Source organism: Epinephelus fuscoguttatus, linkage group LG12, assembly GCF_011397635.1.
Source record: "Epinephelus fuscoguttatus linkage group LG12, E.fuscoguttatus.final_Chr_v1".
NCBI lineage: Eukaryota > Metazoa > Chordata > Actinopteri > Perciformes > Serranidae > Epinephelus > Epinephelus fuscoguttatus.
Window position 1 is genome coordinate 44209367 of NC_064763.1, and position 14965 is coordinate 44224331.

Genomic DNA, 14965 nt, shown 5'->3' on the forward strand with positions numbered 1-14965 from the left:
AACCAGCAACCACCCGCACTGTGAACAGGTGGTCTGAGGAGGCCGAGGAGGCCCTGAAAGACTGCTTCGAGGCCACTGTGTGGGAGGTACTCAGTGATTCCCATGGACAGGAACACTGACAGACTGACATCATGCATTACGGACTATGTTAACTTCTGTGTGGAAAACACCATACCCACCAGGACTGTACGCTGCTTCTCCAACACTAAACCCTGGATTACTCCAGAGTTAAAAGCTCTTCTGAAGGAGAAGCAGAGAGCTTTTAACTCTGGAAATAAGGAGGAGCTGAAGGCCGTGCAGAAGGAGCTACGGAGAAACATCAGGCGGGGGAAGGAAGGATATAAAACGAAGATGGAGGAACAGCTGCAGCAGAGCGACGTCAGTGGAGTCTGGAGAGGTCTGAAAACCATCTCAGGACCCAAACAGCCAGACTCCCAGGCCAGAGGCGACCAGCAGTGGGTGAATGATCTGAATCTGTTCTTCAATAGATTTGATCAGTCTGCCCCTCCCCCGGCCCAGACATCACGGCTGCAACCCCCCTCATCCTCACCTTCACCTTCCCCCCACCTACACTCCTGGCACACTTCTTCAACACCTCCCCCATCCCCGCTCCCCTGCACCCCAAGGACTTCAGCAGCTTCAGACCGGTGGCATTAACATCGCACCTCATGAAGACTCTGGAGCGCCTGGTCCTGTCTCGTCTCCGCCCCGCAGTAGGCCCTTCAATGGACCCGCTGCAGTTTGCCTACCAGCCTGGCACTGGGATGGATGACGCCATCATCTTCCTCCTGCATAGAGCTCTTTCTCACCTGGAGAAGCCCGGAAGCTCTGTGACAATCATGTTCTTTGACTTCTCCAGCGCTTTCAACACCACACAGCCTGCGCTTCTGAGGGACAAACTGGAGCACATAGGGGTGGCTAATCACCTCACATCCTGGATCCTGGACTACCTCACAGACCAGCCGCAGTATGTCAGGACCCAGGATTGTGTATCGGACTTGGTTGTCTGCAGTACGGGGGCCCCGCAGGGGACGGTGCTGGCACCGTTCCTCTTCACCCTCTACACTGCAGACTTTTCATACGACACCCCCACCTGTCATCTGCAGAAGTTCTCTGACGACTCTGCCATCGTCGGCCTCATCACAGATGGGGATGACAGGGAGTACAGAGAACTGAACCAGGACTTTGTGGACTGGTGCCTGAGGAACCACCTTCAGATCAACGTGGGGAAAACCAAAGAGCTGATGGTGGATTTCCACAGGCGCAGACTCCTCCCCCCAACACCGGTGAACATCCAGGGAAAGGACATTGAGATGGTGACATCTTATAAGTACCTGGGTGTTCATCTTAACAATAAACTGGACTGGACTGATCACATAACAGCACTGTACAGGAAAGGCCAAAGCAGACTCTACCTGCTGAGGCGGCTCAGGTCTTTTGGAGTGTAGGGGGCGCTCCTGAAGACCTTCTTTGACACTGTGGTGGCATCAGCCATCTTTTACAGAGTGGTCTGCTGGGGCAGCAACGCAGATAGCAAGAGATTTGACAAGCTGATCAAGGAGGAGATAAAAGCTCTGGAGAGCTCCTTCAGTGAAAGACTGATTTACCCAAAGTGTGTGAAGGAACGCTATTGCAGGTCCTCCACTGCTCATAATAAACTAGACCATGGACACTTTATAAACACCGTTATAAGCTTACTGCCCCCCTTGTTGCTGTTTGCTGTTTTTTGCACATACAATCACTTGCACTAGATATGTTCTCTTTAATTCACGCTGCTTCTTGTATTTTTGTACTTCATTTTGCATACCCAGTTTTAAGTTTTGAGTTTAAATTTTGAATTTTTTATCTGACTCTTTCTCCTTGACTGCTGCACTAGAATTTCTCAATTGTGGGATCAATAAACGTGTATCTTATCTTATCGTCTCTCTTTTAAACACTTCTGCCATCATTACTTCCTGGTTATTAGTTCCTGGTGAACACCTCGGCTGTTATTAGTTCCTGGTTATTAGTTCCTGGTGAACACCTCGGTCGTCATTAGTTCCTGGTGAACACCTCAGCTGTTATTAGTTCCTGGTGAACACCTCGGCTGTTATTAGTTCTTGGTTATTAGTTCCTGGTGAACACCTCAGCTGTTATTAGTTCCTGGTTATTAGTTCCTGGTGAACACCTCGATCGTCATTAGTTCCTGGTGAACACCTCAGCTGTTATTAGTTCCTGGTGAACACCTCGGCTGTTATTAGTTCTTGGTTATTAGTTCCTGGTGAACACCTCAGCTGTTATTAGTTCCTGGTGAACACCTCGGCTGTTATTAGTTCTTGGTTATTAGTTCCTGGTGAATACCTCAGCTGTTATTAGTTCCTGGTTATTAGTTCCTGGTGAACACCTCAGCTGTTATTAGTTCTTGGTTATTAGTTCCTGGTGAATACCTCAGCTGTTATTAGTTCCTGGTTATTAGTTCCTGGTGAATACCTCAGCTGTTATTAGTTCCTGGTGAATACCTCAGCCGTTATTGGTTCCTGGTTATTAGTTCCTGGTGAACACCTCAGCTGTTATTAGTTCCTGGTGAACACCTCGGTCGTCATTAGTTCCTGGTCAACACCTCAGCTGTTTCAGACTGAAGGTGTAAAAACATTGTTGGGCTGACTCGTTGCATGTGTTTGGACATTTGTTGTTGCGGTGTGTTTGTGTTTACAGCATATTTCCTTCTTTGTGTCTCCAGGTTCCAAACAGGAGAGAGGTTTGGTTGAGTGGAGCTCTTCCTTCTCCTCCTCCTCTTCCTCCTATGATCTTCCTCTAGGGATGGGTATGGTGAGACGGACCAGCTGGCTCAGACGGTTTCCCATCAGCCCCTCCTTCAGAGGTTTTCAGGGGTTTGATGATCCGCCGCCGTGCGAGGAGGAAGAGGAGGAAGATGCTGGCATCAGCCAGCCCAGTACGAAGGTGTGACTGTGATGATGTCATAAGTCGATGTCGACTGAGAAGGAATCACACCTGTGACATGATCTGTAGTTTTATCAGAGATGACAGTTTGACACATAAAGTAACACTTAATCTTTCAGTTTATCACAAACATCAACACATAAAGAAACACTTCATCCTTCAGTTTATCACAAACATCGGCAGATAAAGGAACACTTCATCCTTCAGTTTATCACAAACATCCAACACATAAAGGAACACTTCATCCTTAAGTTTATCACAAACATTGGCAGATAAAGGAACACTTCATCCTTCAGTTGATCACAAACATCGACACATAAAGGAACACTTCATCCTTAAGTTTATCACAAACATCCAACACATAAAGGAACACTTCATCCTTCAGTTGATCACAAACATCGACACATAAAGGAACACTTCATCCTTAAGTTTATCACAAACATCCAACACATAAAGGAACACGTCATCCTTCAGTTTATCACAAACATCCAACACATAAAGGAACACTTCATCCTTCAGTTTATCACAAACATCGGCAGATAAAGGAACACTTCATGCTTCAGTTTATCACAAACATCTGACACATAAAGGAACACTTCATCCTTCAGTTTATCACAAACATCAGCAGATAAAGGAACACTTCATCCTTCAGTTTATCACAAACATCCGACACATAAAAGAACACTTCATCCTTCAGTTTATCACAAACATCGGCAGATAAAGGAACACTTCATCCTTCAGTTTATCACAAACATCAACACATAAAGGAACACTTCATCCTTCAGTTGATCACAAACATCGACACATAAAGGAACACTTCATCTTTCAGTTTATCACAAACATCAACACATAAAGGAACACTTCATCCTTCAGTTGATCACAAACATCCAACACATAAAGGAACACTTCATCCTTCAGTTTATCACAAACATCGACACATAAAAGAACACTTCATCCTTCAGTTTATCACAAACATCCACAGATAAAGGAACACTTCATCCTTCAGTTGATCACAAACATCCAACACACAAAGGAACACTTCATCCTTCAGTTTATCACAAACACCGACACATAAAGGAACACTTCATCCTTCAGTTTATCACAAACATCCACAGATAAAGGAACACTTCATCCTTCAGTTTATCACAAACATCAACACATAAAGGAACACTTCATCCTTCAGTTTATCACAAACACCGACACATAAAGGAACACTTCATCCTTCAATTGATCACAAACATCCAACACACAAAGGAACACTTCATCCTTCAGTTTATCACAAACATCCAACACATAAAGGAACACTTCATCCTTCAGTTTATCACAAACATCGACACATAAAGGAACACTTCATCTTTCAGTTTATGACAAACATCCAACATCTGGAGATGCATGGGTTTCAATGGACAGATAGTGGAGCAGGAAATGGAAATACTAAAGTAAAAGTATCTTGAATTTGAACTTGCGTGAAGTTACTTGAGTACTCAGGTCAGTTACCTTCCAGTTGTGGTCAGACATAAATGAATGAATCAGACTGAGAACATGTAGACTCACAAGTCAGTCTTTAGATGCTTTGCTTAACTAAAGACTGATGACTTTCTCCCTGATTTTGTGTTTAGATGGGCGGATACAATTTCAGAGTTTAAAAAAACTCCCTACGTTGCAGAACCAATAGTAAATCTGCAGGGCGGTCCTTCGGTGGCTCGCTGAACTCTTGTGCTCGTAAACATAGTCCCACTAGAAACACGTGTAGCGGTACAAAATGGCTCAAGTTGCGCTCGCAGAAAACGCTGTCAGCGTTAGTGGATGTTTGTCGCATTTGCGGCGACACATTCTCGCCAACTAAAAGAAACAAACATAATCTGTTACAAGGCCATGACTCATCCGTCCGACCGGACTATAGAGGGAATCGCCTTGTTGTTTACAAATACTTCCAGGTAGAAAACCAGCAGAGCTTTTAGCTAAATATATATATAGCTAAATGTATATATATCACATTTTTCACATCACTGTATCACCGTTTAGACTAATCCGATGTTTGTAAAGTCTATAAACACAGTGATTGAACAAACATTACTATTTCTGTGTGCACGCTTAGCTGGGCTAACCATTAGCTGTTAGCCCTGTTAGCTGTTAGCGATGTCTGTAATAGGTAATAACTCATTAAACGGTCTGTGAAAAAAATATCTTTTCCAGCGGATATCTTAGTTACAACATGATTGAGCTAGCAAAGCAGTTTTGTGTTGCTATGTGTGGTATTTATTCAGTTTTGGGAAATCACAATGTCTAGAAAGCATCAGTGGCTGCAGCTGACAGGGACAGCTAACACCAAGTTAGCAGCAAAGCTAACATCAGGACGTCATCTGTTAAAAGCCTCCCGTTGTCGGATACGACATGAAACTACTCCAGTTAGCTCAATCAAGTTATAACTAAGACATCCACTGGAAAAAATATTTTCTTCACGGATGAGCACACGTTTGATAAAACACAGTTTAATCTCTCGGCATCCATTTTCAAGCTCTCTGTGTGTTTGTTTCCTTGCGGAGGAGAAAAGGGGGAGCGCACATTTCCGAGAAGGCGTGTCCTTTTCAAAAATGCAAGAGGTGTTGCTTTGTTGCCGGCCGTTTTCGCCGGTGTGTTAAAGACACTTTAGAAAGGAGTGTCCCCAAACTATCAGAAGGCGGAGATCTCTGATTGTCTGGTGGCGAGACTAGAGAACATGAAACATGACGATCTGTTTCAGTCTCATTCTAAAGTCAACAAACTGCCTCTGTCAATGAGCCAATCAGAACTGCACCTCAGTGTGATGTCATAGCTCAATGAGTTCACCATTTAAAACTGAATGGACTTTATAATCTTAATTTCACAGCTGTTTCATTATAACATTTTTTATTGTTTGTACTTTTCCTCACGATGGTGTCTGTTGCCATGGATACCTCAATATATTTACACCATAAGCAGGAAGGATACACAAACCAAAACAAAAACAAACAAAACAAATTCTTAGTTTTCATTTATGTTTATTTATAACATCAAAAAATAAAAAAAAATATTTTTAATATTGTGACCGTAAAAACAAAACTAAACAAAAAGTGACAAAACAAACCTTTCTTCATCAACATGACATTTTTTTAATATAAAACTACATATTTGTTTTTTTAAACTTTTCACAACCTGAAAACTTTTCGTGAAAATGACAATCATAGTGAAAGAAAAACAACCCTATGTATTTGTGTTGTCTCAGAAGTGAAGACAGAATAAACCTGAATTATCAAATCATTTTCATGAAGTTTAAACATGAGATCAATAGTTAAAAACATGAGATCAAACGTTTCAACATGAGATCAAAAGTTAAAAAAAACACGAGATCAAAAGTTTAAAACATGAGATCAAAAGTATAAAACATGAGATCAGAAGTTAAAAACATGAGATCAAAACTTAAAAACTTCAGATCAAAAGTTTAAAACATGAGATCAGATGTTAAAAATGAGATCAAAGTTTAAAACATGAGATCAAAAGTTAAAAAAAAAACATGAGATCAAAAGTTTAAAACATGAGATCAAATGTTTCGACATGAGATCAAAAGATTAAAACATGAGATCAAAAGTTTAAACTTGATCAAACATTTCTGTCGAATAAAGAAACAAAAAACAGGAAATATTAAATATTAAAAGTATTTTCTGTCACTGTAACAGAGACATGTGTAGTGTTTTCCAAACAGTAAAATTTCCAGTACTGAAAATAAACTGGTTCCCAGTATGGAGCCCTGCAGCACACCGAACTGACAGCGCATTATTTTTTGATTTATTAGTAAAAATCATGAACGTAAATAAATCAATAAATAAATAATCGTATGATGTCACATTGTTGTTTGTATTTGTGTTTCTGGTTCTTAAAGTTTAAGCTATATTAATTTTGTATTATTGTATAATATAATATTGTTTTTGTGTGATTGTTTTCATTTTTTAACGATGTGATTATTCCATGTTGTTTCACAATGCAAAAATAAAATAAATGAATTTATCTCTTCTTTGTGTGTTTTTGGTTTCAGGTCATCAACTTCCAAAAATAAAATCAAACAACAACCCAAAAACAGTATGAGGTGAAATGTTGTCATGACGACAGACACATCTGTAACCAACTATCAATTATCAATAATCGATAATTAATAATCACACTGAAAGTGATATTGCGCAGACTCAGTTCAACAATCATGTTTATTTGTTGTTGTTTGATTATGATTTACAGTTTGTTAATGATGTCGTGATTTTTACTGAACTCTGAAAACAGGAAGTTTGATCTGCATGGAGATGATGATGTCATCACGGTGCTGTATGGGTGAAGTTCACTGATGGTCGGTGCAGTGTGGATGGGAGGGAGGGTGGTGCGTACAGAGAGGAGATGGCAACCGGCGCCTGGAACTGCATCACTGACAGGATGGTGGGGGCGGGGTTTACCATGGCGGGTGCAACGTGCATCACAGTGGGGGTGGAGTTTGCGCAGCGCACTGGGAATACGCCGGTGTTGGGGGCGGATCTGGCTGCAGGTAGGAACACCTGGATGTACTGACCAGTTTCTGGATCCAGCAGCATTTTCCTCTGAGGTGGTGGGGGCGCATCCACGTAGAAGTACCGCCCACTTTTCGGTTCTAGCATCATGTGTATGGGGGCGGGACAACCATGGGGGGCGGGGCTACTGAGGAGGGCCCTAGGTGCTGCAGCAGCACCCGGGATTTCGATGAGGAAGTCACTGCCCACCTGTGCAGGTAAGAAACCCTGAAGGCTGCACAGAAACTGCTGCTGCTGAAGTTGCTGTTGAGGTTGCTGTTGCTCATGTTGCTTGTGTTGCTCATGTTGCTCCTGTGTTGCAGGTGTCACTGTGTTGCTGTTGTTGTCATGGTCTCTTGCAGTCCTGGTCCTGATGAAGGCGTCCAGGTGGTCGGAGGTGCTCCCAGTCAACCAGTTCTCCTCAGACCTCTTCAGTAGGCGAAGAGGAGGAACTGCCTGCAGCTCGGTCTGGATGAAGCTCACCCTCTCCGGGTGGGGCTGCAGGGTGGGGGCGAAGACCGGCAGGGCAGAGAAAGGCTGCAGAGTGGGGGGGAAGACTGGCAGGGCAGAGGGGGGCTGCAGAGTGGGGGGGAAGACTGGCAGGGCAGAGGGGGGCTGCAGGGTGGGGGGGGAGACCGGCAGGGCGGAGGGGGTGTATAAACATGGGTGTAGGATCTGGTGCGAGGTTTTTGGGGCAGACTGAGACATCAACCCCAGGACCAGATCCTCATCCTGGGTGGAGGGTGGAGGCTTGGTCCCCTGGGGGTGTCTGATGGAGGAGGGAGGGGTGGGCGGGACAAACACTGAGGGGGGGAGGGAGGTCCCAGCCTGGTGACTCACACCTCCGGTTCTCCCTGCTTGGTCACTGCTGACAGGCCAGGTGACATCATCCGCCTCTCTTATCATTGGCTCGCTGCCGTGTCTTTGTTGACTGAGTCTGTTGCTCTGATCCCTGTCCTGTGATTGGCTGAGAGCTGCAGTAACTTTGGTGACATGTCCTCGGGCATTCAGTGAACCTTTGACCCCCATCGCCTGCTGGTAGGTGGGGGGGGGGCTGTCCTGCTGAGTGATCAACTTGAAACTTGATGTCTGGTTGTTATTGTCATGTGTTGTTGTGGAGAAAGACAGGCTGTAGGTGTTTTTAAGTAAACTCCTCACATCTCTGACCACGTGAACTGGAGCTTTAGACACGCCTCCTCCTCCCCCCTCCCTCCCCTGCTGATGGAGGCCCATCTCAGGTTTCTTCTGCAGTTCGGAAGTTTTCCAGGTGTTCTGCTCCACCTGCATCTTCTTTGACAGAACACTCTTAATGATGCAGGATGCCATTTTTGTTTTGGTTTCATCCAAAGAGAATGACTTCTGCAGCCGCTGCCTCGGCGCTGACATTCCAACATCTCCGACAGCAAATCCTGAAAACCAGAAATACACCTGATCACAACCTCAGACTACCCACAGGAAGTTCACCTGAGCCAGGTGTATCAGTCGTTTGAGTCTGTCAGATTCAAAACAAACTGATCAAAAATGTCACAAAGTTTTAATTAAAAAACTTTATTCAGCTGCTTCACAAGTCTTTACTTGTTAATGAAGCTTGTGAAGTAGCTGCAGGTAATAGATCCTGACTAACATAACAGCTGTGGACACCTGTAACTACAGGTGAGAGCGATATTATGACAGGTACAGGTGAGGGGTGTTATGACAGGTACAGATGAAGGGTGTTATGCCAGGTACAGGTAAGAGGCGTTACGTCAGGTACAGCTGGGGGGCATTACGACAGGATCAGGTGAGGGGCGGGGAGTTATGACAGGTACAGGTGAGGGGTACTATGACAGGTACAGGTGAGGGATATTTTGAAAGGTATGGGTGAGGGGAGTTTTAACAGGTACTGATGGGGGGAGTTATGACAAGTACACGTGAGGGGAGTTATTACAGGTACAGGTGGGGGGTGTTATGACAGGTGCAGATGAGGAGTGTTATGACAGGTACAGGTGAGGGGAGTTATTACAGGTACAGGTGAGGAGCATTATGCCAGGTGCAGATGAGGGGAGTTATTACAGGTACAGGTGGGGGTGTTATGGTGGGTGCAGGTGAGGAGTGTTATGACAGGTACAGGTGAGGGGAGTTATTACAGGTACAGGTGAGGAGCGTTATGCCGGGAGTTGATCCCCTTGGACTTGTACTTTTAAAGAAAAGATGACTCCTGCAGTCACTTTTACTTTGCTTTATTTATTCATCAATGTTTCGGTCAAGCATGGACCTTCATCAGGACAGGATCCTGATGAAGGTCCATGCTTGACCGAACGAACAGGAAGTCCTGATGAAGGTCCATGCTTGACCGAAATGTTGACGAATAAATAAAGCAGAGTAAAAGTGACTGCAGGAGTCATCTTTTCTTTAAAGGTACAGGGTTTGGGTAGGGCATTATGAGAGGTATAGGTGAGGGACGGGGCATTACGACAGGTGCAGGTGAGGGGTACTATGACAGGTTCAGGTGAGGAAGGGAGCATCGTCTATCAGTCTAACGATGATGAGTGTTTAGTGACCGAGGCAGATATTTCAGTGTCCAGACTTCCTTTTCTGGGCGCTCCTTGTGGGTAATCATAGATTTCTACATGCCAATAAAGACAAAAATAAAAAAGTGAAACCACCGTCAGACGAAGCCCACAGGTTCAGTGATTGAATTTCGATCAATCTTCAAACGTGATTGGTCGATACTTCTCAGATGACAAATGGACAGTAGCGGTTCTAGGACAGTTTTAATGGGGGGGCCAAGCTAGGGCCATTCCTTTTGATACAGGGGCACATACAAGTATCACATAGACATCTATTGCACGTCTGTCCGTCCTGGAAGAGGGATCCCTCCTCAGTTGCTCTTCCTGAGGTTTCTACCTTTTTTTTTCCCCCCCTCGTTATAGGTTTTTTTTGGGGAGTTTTTCCTTATCAGCTGTGAGGGTCATAAGGACAGAGGGATGTCGTATGCTGTAAAGCCCTGTGAGGCAAATTGTGATTTGTGATATTGGGCTTTATAAATAAAATGTATTGATTGATTGATTGATTGATTGAAGTAGGCTCAAATATCTAAGTCTGAACAATAACATACATACATATACAGTATATATATATATATATATATATATATCCCCTGGGAGAAAATTTTGTATATATTTGATCTAAAGGCGCATCAATCTGGTGAATTCTGACAGCCAAGTTATGATGGCAAAATATGCCTAGATTTCAACATCTTTGTGCTTTTTATGTGTGAAATATGTTCTATTTTTACTGATAAAAACACTAGTGGTATGTAATGGTGAAGGGTAACACTTAAAGCACAGCTAAGGATAAGTGGTTAAACATTTCAGTAATCAAAAGAAAAATGACTGACGTACTGATGGAGGGCTATTTTTTTTGTCTGAAATCATTTGCAGACAAAATATTCCTTTAAAACTCTCTCACTCAAACACAGTTACAGATACGCAAAACAATACAAAATACGCAATACGAAGAGAAAACAAAAGGTAAGACTCAAATTAATTACACACAAACAGACACAAATCATTGCTTTCCTCCTTCCCTTCCTCACGATTTGCAAGTATGGCACCCTGAGTCAGAGCATTTCATTTTATGTGGCTTCGAAAAGAAGATTTCAGAAGTCCTCTGGTAATTGAATGCCTCTGGGACAGGCCCATTTATGGCAACCCACTGGATCCGTGGCCTGCGCGATCCAGCCGAGGCGTGGTTGCCGGAGCTAATAGCGGCCATTCAAGTCAATGTAAGCTGCTCCACCAGCTGCGGCCTAGAAGTGGCTCGGTGCTCCACTCCGCTACAAATACGCAACGGGTCTATTTTTGATGGATGCTGCGCCACAGCACGTCAATGTGCACAGACCAAATGAGTCAAACAGGAAGTCAGGCTCAGAAAAAACGAGAGTAACCAGTTGAATTTCAAAATAAAGCACCCATGAAAAATCCAGATCATATTTCACATCACTCCATCAACATGATGTGACATGTAACTACCATGAGCCAAATAAGAAAGAAAAAGAGCTTACTTCAGTGGTGCTGTGTGTTGCCGTGCAGGCTCAGAGTTGTCTTAAATACAGCCACACAATGCCGCAAGTGTGTTTTGGCTTTCAGTATTCCATTTTGAAATGCGTTCTGCTCTATCAACTCAAGCTCACGTCAGCAGAGCGACGTCTGTGGTGAGGCCGGGGAGGGTGAGGGGGAAGGAGGGGGAGCCAAAGAGTTCTCAGAAGACCTCCAGTGGGTGCGCTACAGAGTGACATTCATTTACTGGAGGCATTTTATATCTGGCCGATTTTTGGAGACTATGGTGGGGTAAATTAGACTATGTATAGGAAACGCTATATATATATAAACTCGTGCCCTTTTCCTCCTTGTGTGGTGTATTTTGCATGATCCAGTGGGTGCGCCTCTTTAAGTGGTCCGACCGGCAACCTGTTGAGACGATTTAGTTCCGCGTTCTGCGTTGCCCCTCTGGCTCTTGCAGCCCCCGCCCCCCCCCCCCCCCCCCCCCCCAAAACTGCCATTGCAAATGGAAGGTTTCTGGTTGTAGACAGGTGTATTACAGGGGTTGTTACCTGGACTGGCCCCTCCCACCAGGCCCCTGTAGACCCTGTAGCTTTCAACGTCACTGCTGGTGGTCGAGTGCATGTGGAGGGAGGCGGGCATACTGTGTTGCCGTAGCAACAGGTCAGGGCAGCGATGGATGGTAGGACAGAGCAATTCCTTGGCTGACACCTCACTGTAAGCTCCTCCCCCTTCAGCAGGTCCGTCCTTCAGTATCACCTGAACAGGTAGACAGGTAAACGGACAGACAGGCAGACAGACAGGTTCGGACAGGTGAACAGGAAGTAGTCATACCTGCAGTTTCTCAGTGTTGTTTTCAGCGTTGTTGTTTTTCTTCTTCAGTTGAATCAATCGTTTTGGGACCATCTTTTGCCCCTCCCCCTCTGAACCTTTTACCTGGACGACAGATGAAAACACAGAAAATTATTAATACGATGGGATGATCAGTCGAGTTGTGCTCGTGTGGCGCTGCTCTTGTCTTTCAACCACTTAAAGTCGAGTCACATTCGCAGTCTGGTGGCCGATGCTGGGGTTATTGACTCAGCCATCAGGAGCAGTGTCACGTTCAGTATTTTGCAGTCGTGCAGACGGGAAGATACAAGAATTGAACCGCCAAACTTGCGGTGAGTGAACAACTCACAGATGCCCCAAATGTTACCAGCTAGTTGACGATGAAGCTCACCTGTGTATCCATGGTGACATCGATACACTCAAAGCCGCTTTCTGGATCGGACTCTTCCTCGTCTGACGGGAGGATGACAGATGGAGAGAAGTGGAGCGAGAGATCTTCCTCCGACCAGTCGCTGACGCTCCCCTCTTCATCCTCCTCCACCTTTACCTCCTTTTCTTCTTCCTCCTCTTCTTTAGAGCAGCAGGTGGAGGAAATGTCCAGGTAATTTTCCTCAGTCTGACCTTGACAGGTGACATCACAGCTTGTCTCTGCAGGAACTACTGAACATGGTGGAGGAATCTGTGTCTGACAGCTGTGATGTGGCAGCAGGTCAACTTCAGGGCAGCGGTGAGTGCTGAGAAAGAACTCCCTCTCTCCTCCTCCTCCTGCTCCTGCACCTGCACCTGCTCCACTTCCTCTTCCTCTTTGGTCCAGTCTGTTGTTCATGGTTTAAAGTTTCTGTTTGTCTGAAAAATGACAGAATGTTACCGCAGTTATTGTTCACATGACTGATCACATGATCGGGGCGTTTACCTCCATATAACAGTTTTCATCGTCACACAAACAACAGAGTAAAATAAAGATTGAGGCAGCTGAAGCAGCCAGTTACAGAGAAGCATGAACTGATCAGCTGATTCAAACTTTCATCAATAACTTGCAACATCAGACGATTGAAACAGTTTGAAAAAACATCTAAAACAAACAAACAAATAAAGAAACAAATAAAATTTCAGCATCAACGAAGAAACAAAACAAACTGAGAATAAAAAAAATAAAACAAATAAGTCAGACGATTTTAAACCTGTTAGAGTCTCTGTCTGTGGTCCGAGACCAGGACCAGGATCCCTGTTTAAAGGGAAAGTACACAATTTTCAGTCAGAATAAATTTTACCAGAGTACAGGTCCAGGTGTAGAGTCAGTCTAGAATCCAGGTCCAGTTCCAGGTCCAGAGTCAGCCTAGAGTACAGGTCCAGGTCCAGGTCCAGAGTTAGTCTAGAGTCCAAGTCCAGGTCCCTGTTTAAAGGGACAGTCCACAGTTTTCAGTAAAGTAAATCTTACCCAGAACTCTTTGGGTCTTTGATCTGTAAGAGCCGGTTCAGGAGGTTCAGGTCCTACAGTGCTCCAGATCGTCTGGACGATCGACACCGACTGGCTGCTCATCCAGAGAGAGAGAAAGAGGCGGGGTGTTAGTAACAGAGCACAGACAGGGGAGACACATAGAGATAAACAGAGACATAGAGAGAGAGAGAGCGCTGGTATCGGACTGCAGGTTATTTTAGGAGGTGACGGACAGACGAGGCTGCGGACAAGCCCCGCCCCTTCAACCCTACACTCATCCACTGCCCCTGTCCCTGCACCAACACCCCCCCTCCACACACACACACACACATAAATATCTACATGTTGCTGTGTGTATGTCTTTTAATTCTCATTTAAAGCAAACCTCAAGGACTGCATTTTTTCATCTGCGTAATATTGCGAAAATTAGGCCTATCCTGACCCGAAAAGATGCAGAAAAATTGGTCCACGCTTTTGTTACCTCAATGCTGGATTACTGTAACTCTCTGTTATCAGGTAGCTCTAGTAAGTCCTTAAAAACTCTCCAGCTAATTCAGAATGCAGCAGCACGTGTACTAACAGGAACTAAGAAACGAGATCATATTTCTCCTGTTTTAGCTTCTCTGCACTGGCTCCCTGTAAAATCCAGAATTGAATTTAAAATCCTACTGTTAACTTATAAAGCTCTAAATGGTCAAGCTCCGTCATATCTTAGAGAGCTCATAGTGCCATATTATCCCACCAGAACACTGCGCTCTGAGAACACAGGGTTACTCGTGGTCCCTAAAGTCTCCAAAAGTAGATCAGGAGCCAGAGCCTTCAGCTATCAGGCTCCTCTCCTGTGGAATCATCTTCCTGTTACGGTCCGGGAGGCAGACACCGTCTCCACATTTAAGACTAGACTTAAGACTTTCCTCTTTGATAAAGCTTATAGTTAGGGCTGGCTCAGGCTTGCCCTGTACCAGCCCCTAGTTAGGCTGACTTAGGCCTAGTCTGCCGGAGGACCCCCCTATAATACACCGGGCACCCTCTCTCCTTCTCTCTCTCTCTCTCTCGTATCCTATTACTGCATCTTGCTAACTCGGCCATTCTGGATGTCACTAACTTGGCTTCTTCTCCGGAGCCTTTGTGCTCCACTGTCTCTCAGATTAACTCATATCACAGCG

The 14965-nt window shown here is 44.7% G+C and overlaps 2 protein-coding genes across 2 annotated transcripts in view; one reads left to right on the top strand and one right to left on the bottom strand.

Annotated features, from left to right (window-relative positions):
- slc23a1 (solute carrier family 23 member 1) overlaps window positions 1-3172 on the top strand; it is a 53501-nt gene extending 50329 nt beyond the window's left edge. The window contains exon 14 of the mRNA XM_049591324.1: window positions 2720-3172. Within this exon, the coding sequence (XP_049447281.1) occupies window positions 2720-2946 (227 nt within the window). The 3' untranslated portion in view covers window positions 2947-3172. The remainder of the gene's footprint in view (window positions 1-2719) is intronic.
- Window positions 3173-4133: 961 nt separating this feature from the next.
- prob1 (proline-rich basic protein 1) lies at window positions 4134-13963 on the bottom strand. Its single transcript, XM_049593013.1, has 5 exons — window positions 13800-13963; window positions 12753-13207; window positions 12365-12466; window positions 12082-12289; window positions 4134-8896 (listed from the first exon to the last, which is right to left on the bottom strand). The coding sequence occupies exons 2-5, from the start codon at window positions 13185-13187 to the stop codon at window positions 7263-7265; spliced, it is 2379 nt and encodes a 792-aa protein (XP_049448970.1). The 5' UTR covers window positions 13188-13207; window positions 13800-13963; the 3' UTR covers window positions 4134-7262.
- Window positions 13964-14965: the final 1002 nt, after the last annotated feature.

What these genes read in the sequence shown, in the direction of transcription:
- prob1 (XM_049593013.1), bottom strand. Translation starts at nt 13,187, where the DNA reads ATGAACAACAGACTGGACCAAAGAGGAAGAGGAAGTGGAGCAGGTGCA. An exon ending in ATGTCACCATGGATACACAG is followed by an intron (nt 12,467 to 12,752) that starts GTGAGCTTCATC and finishes TCTGTCGTCCAG; the next exon opens with GTAAAAGGTTCAGAGGGGGA. An exon ending in ACAACACTGAGAAACTGCAG is followed by an intron (nt 12,290 to 12,364) that starts GTATGACTACTT and finishes CTACCTGTTCAG; the next exon opens with GTGATACTGAAGGACGGACC.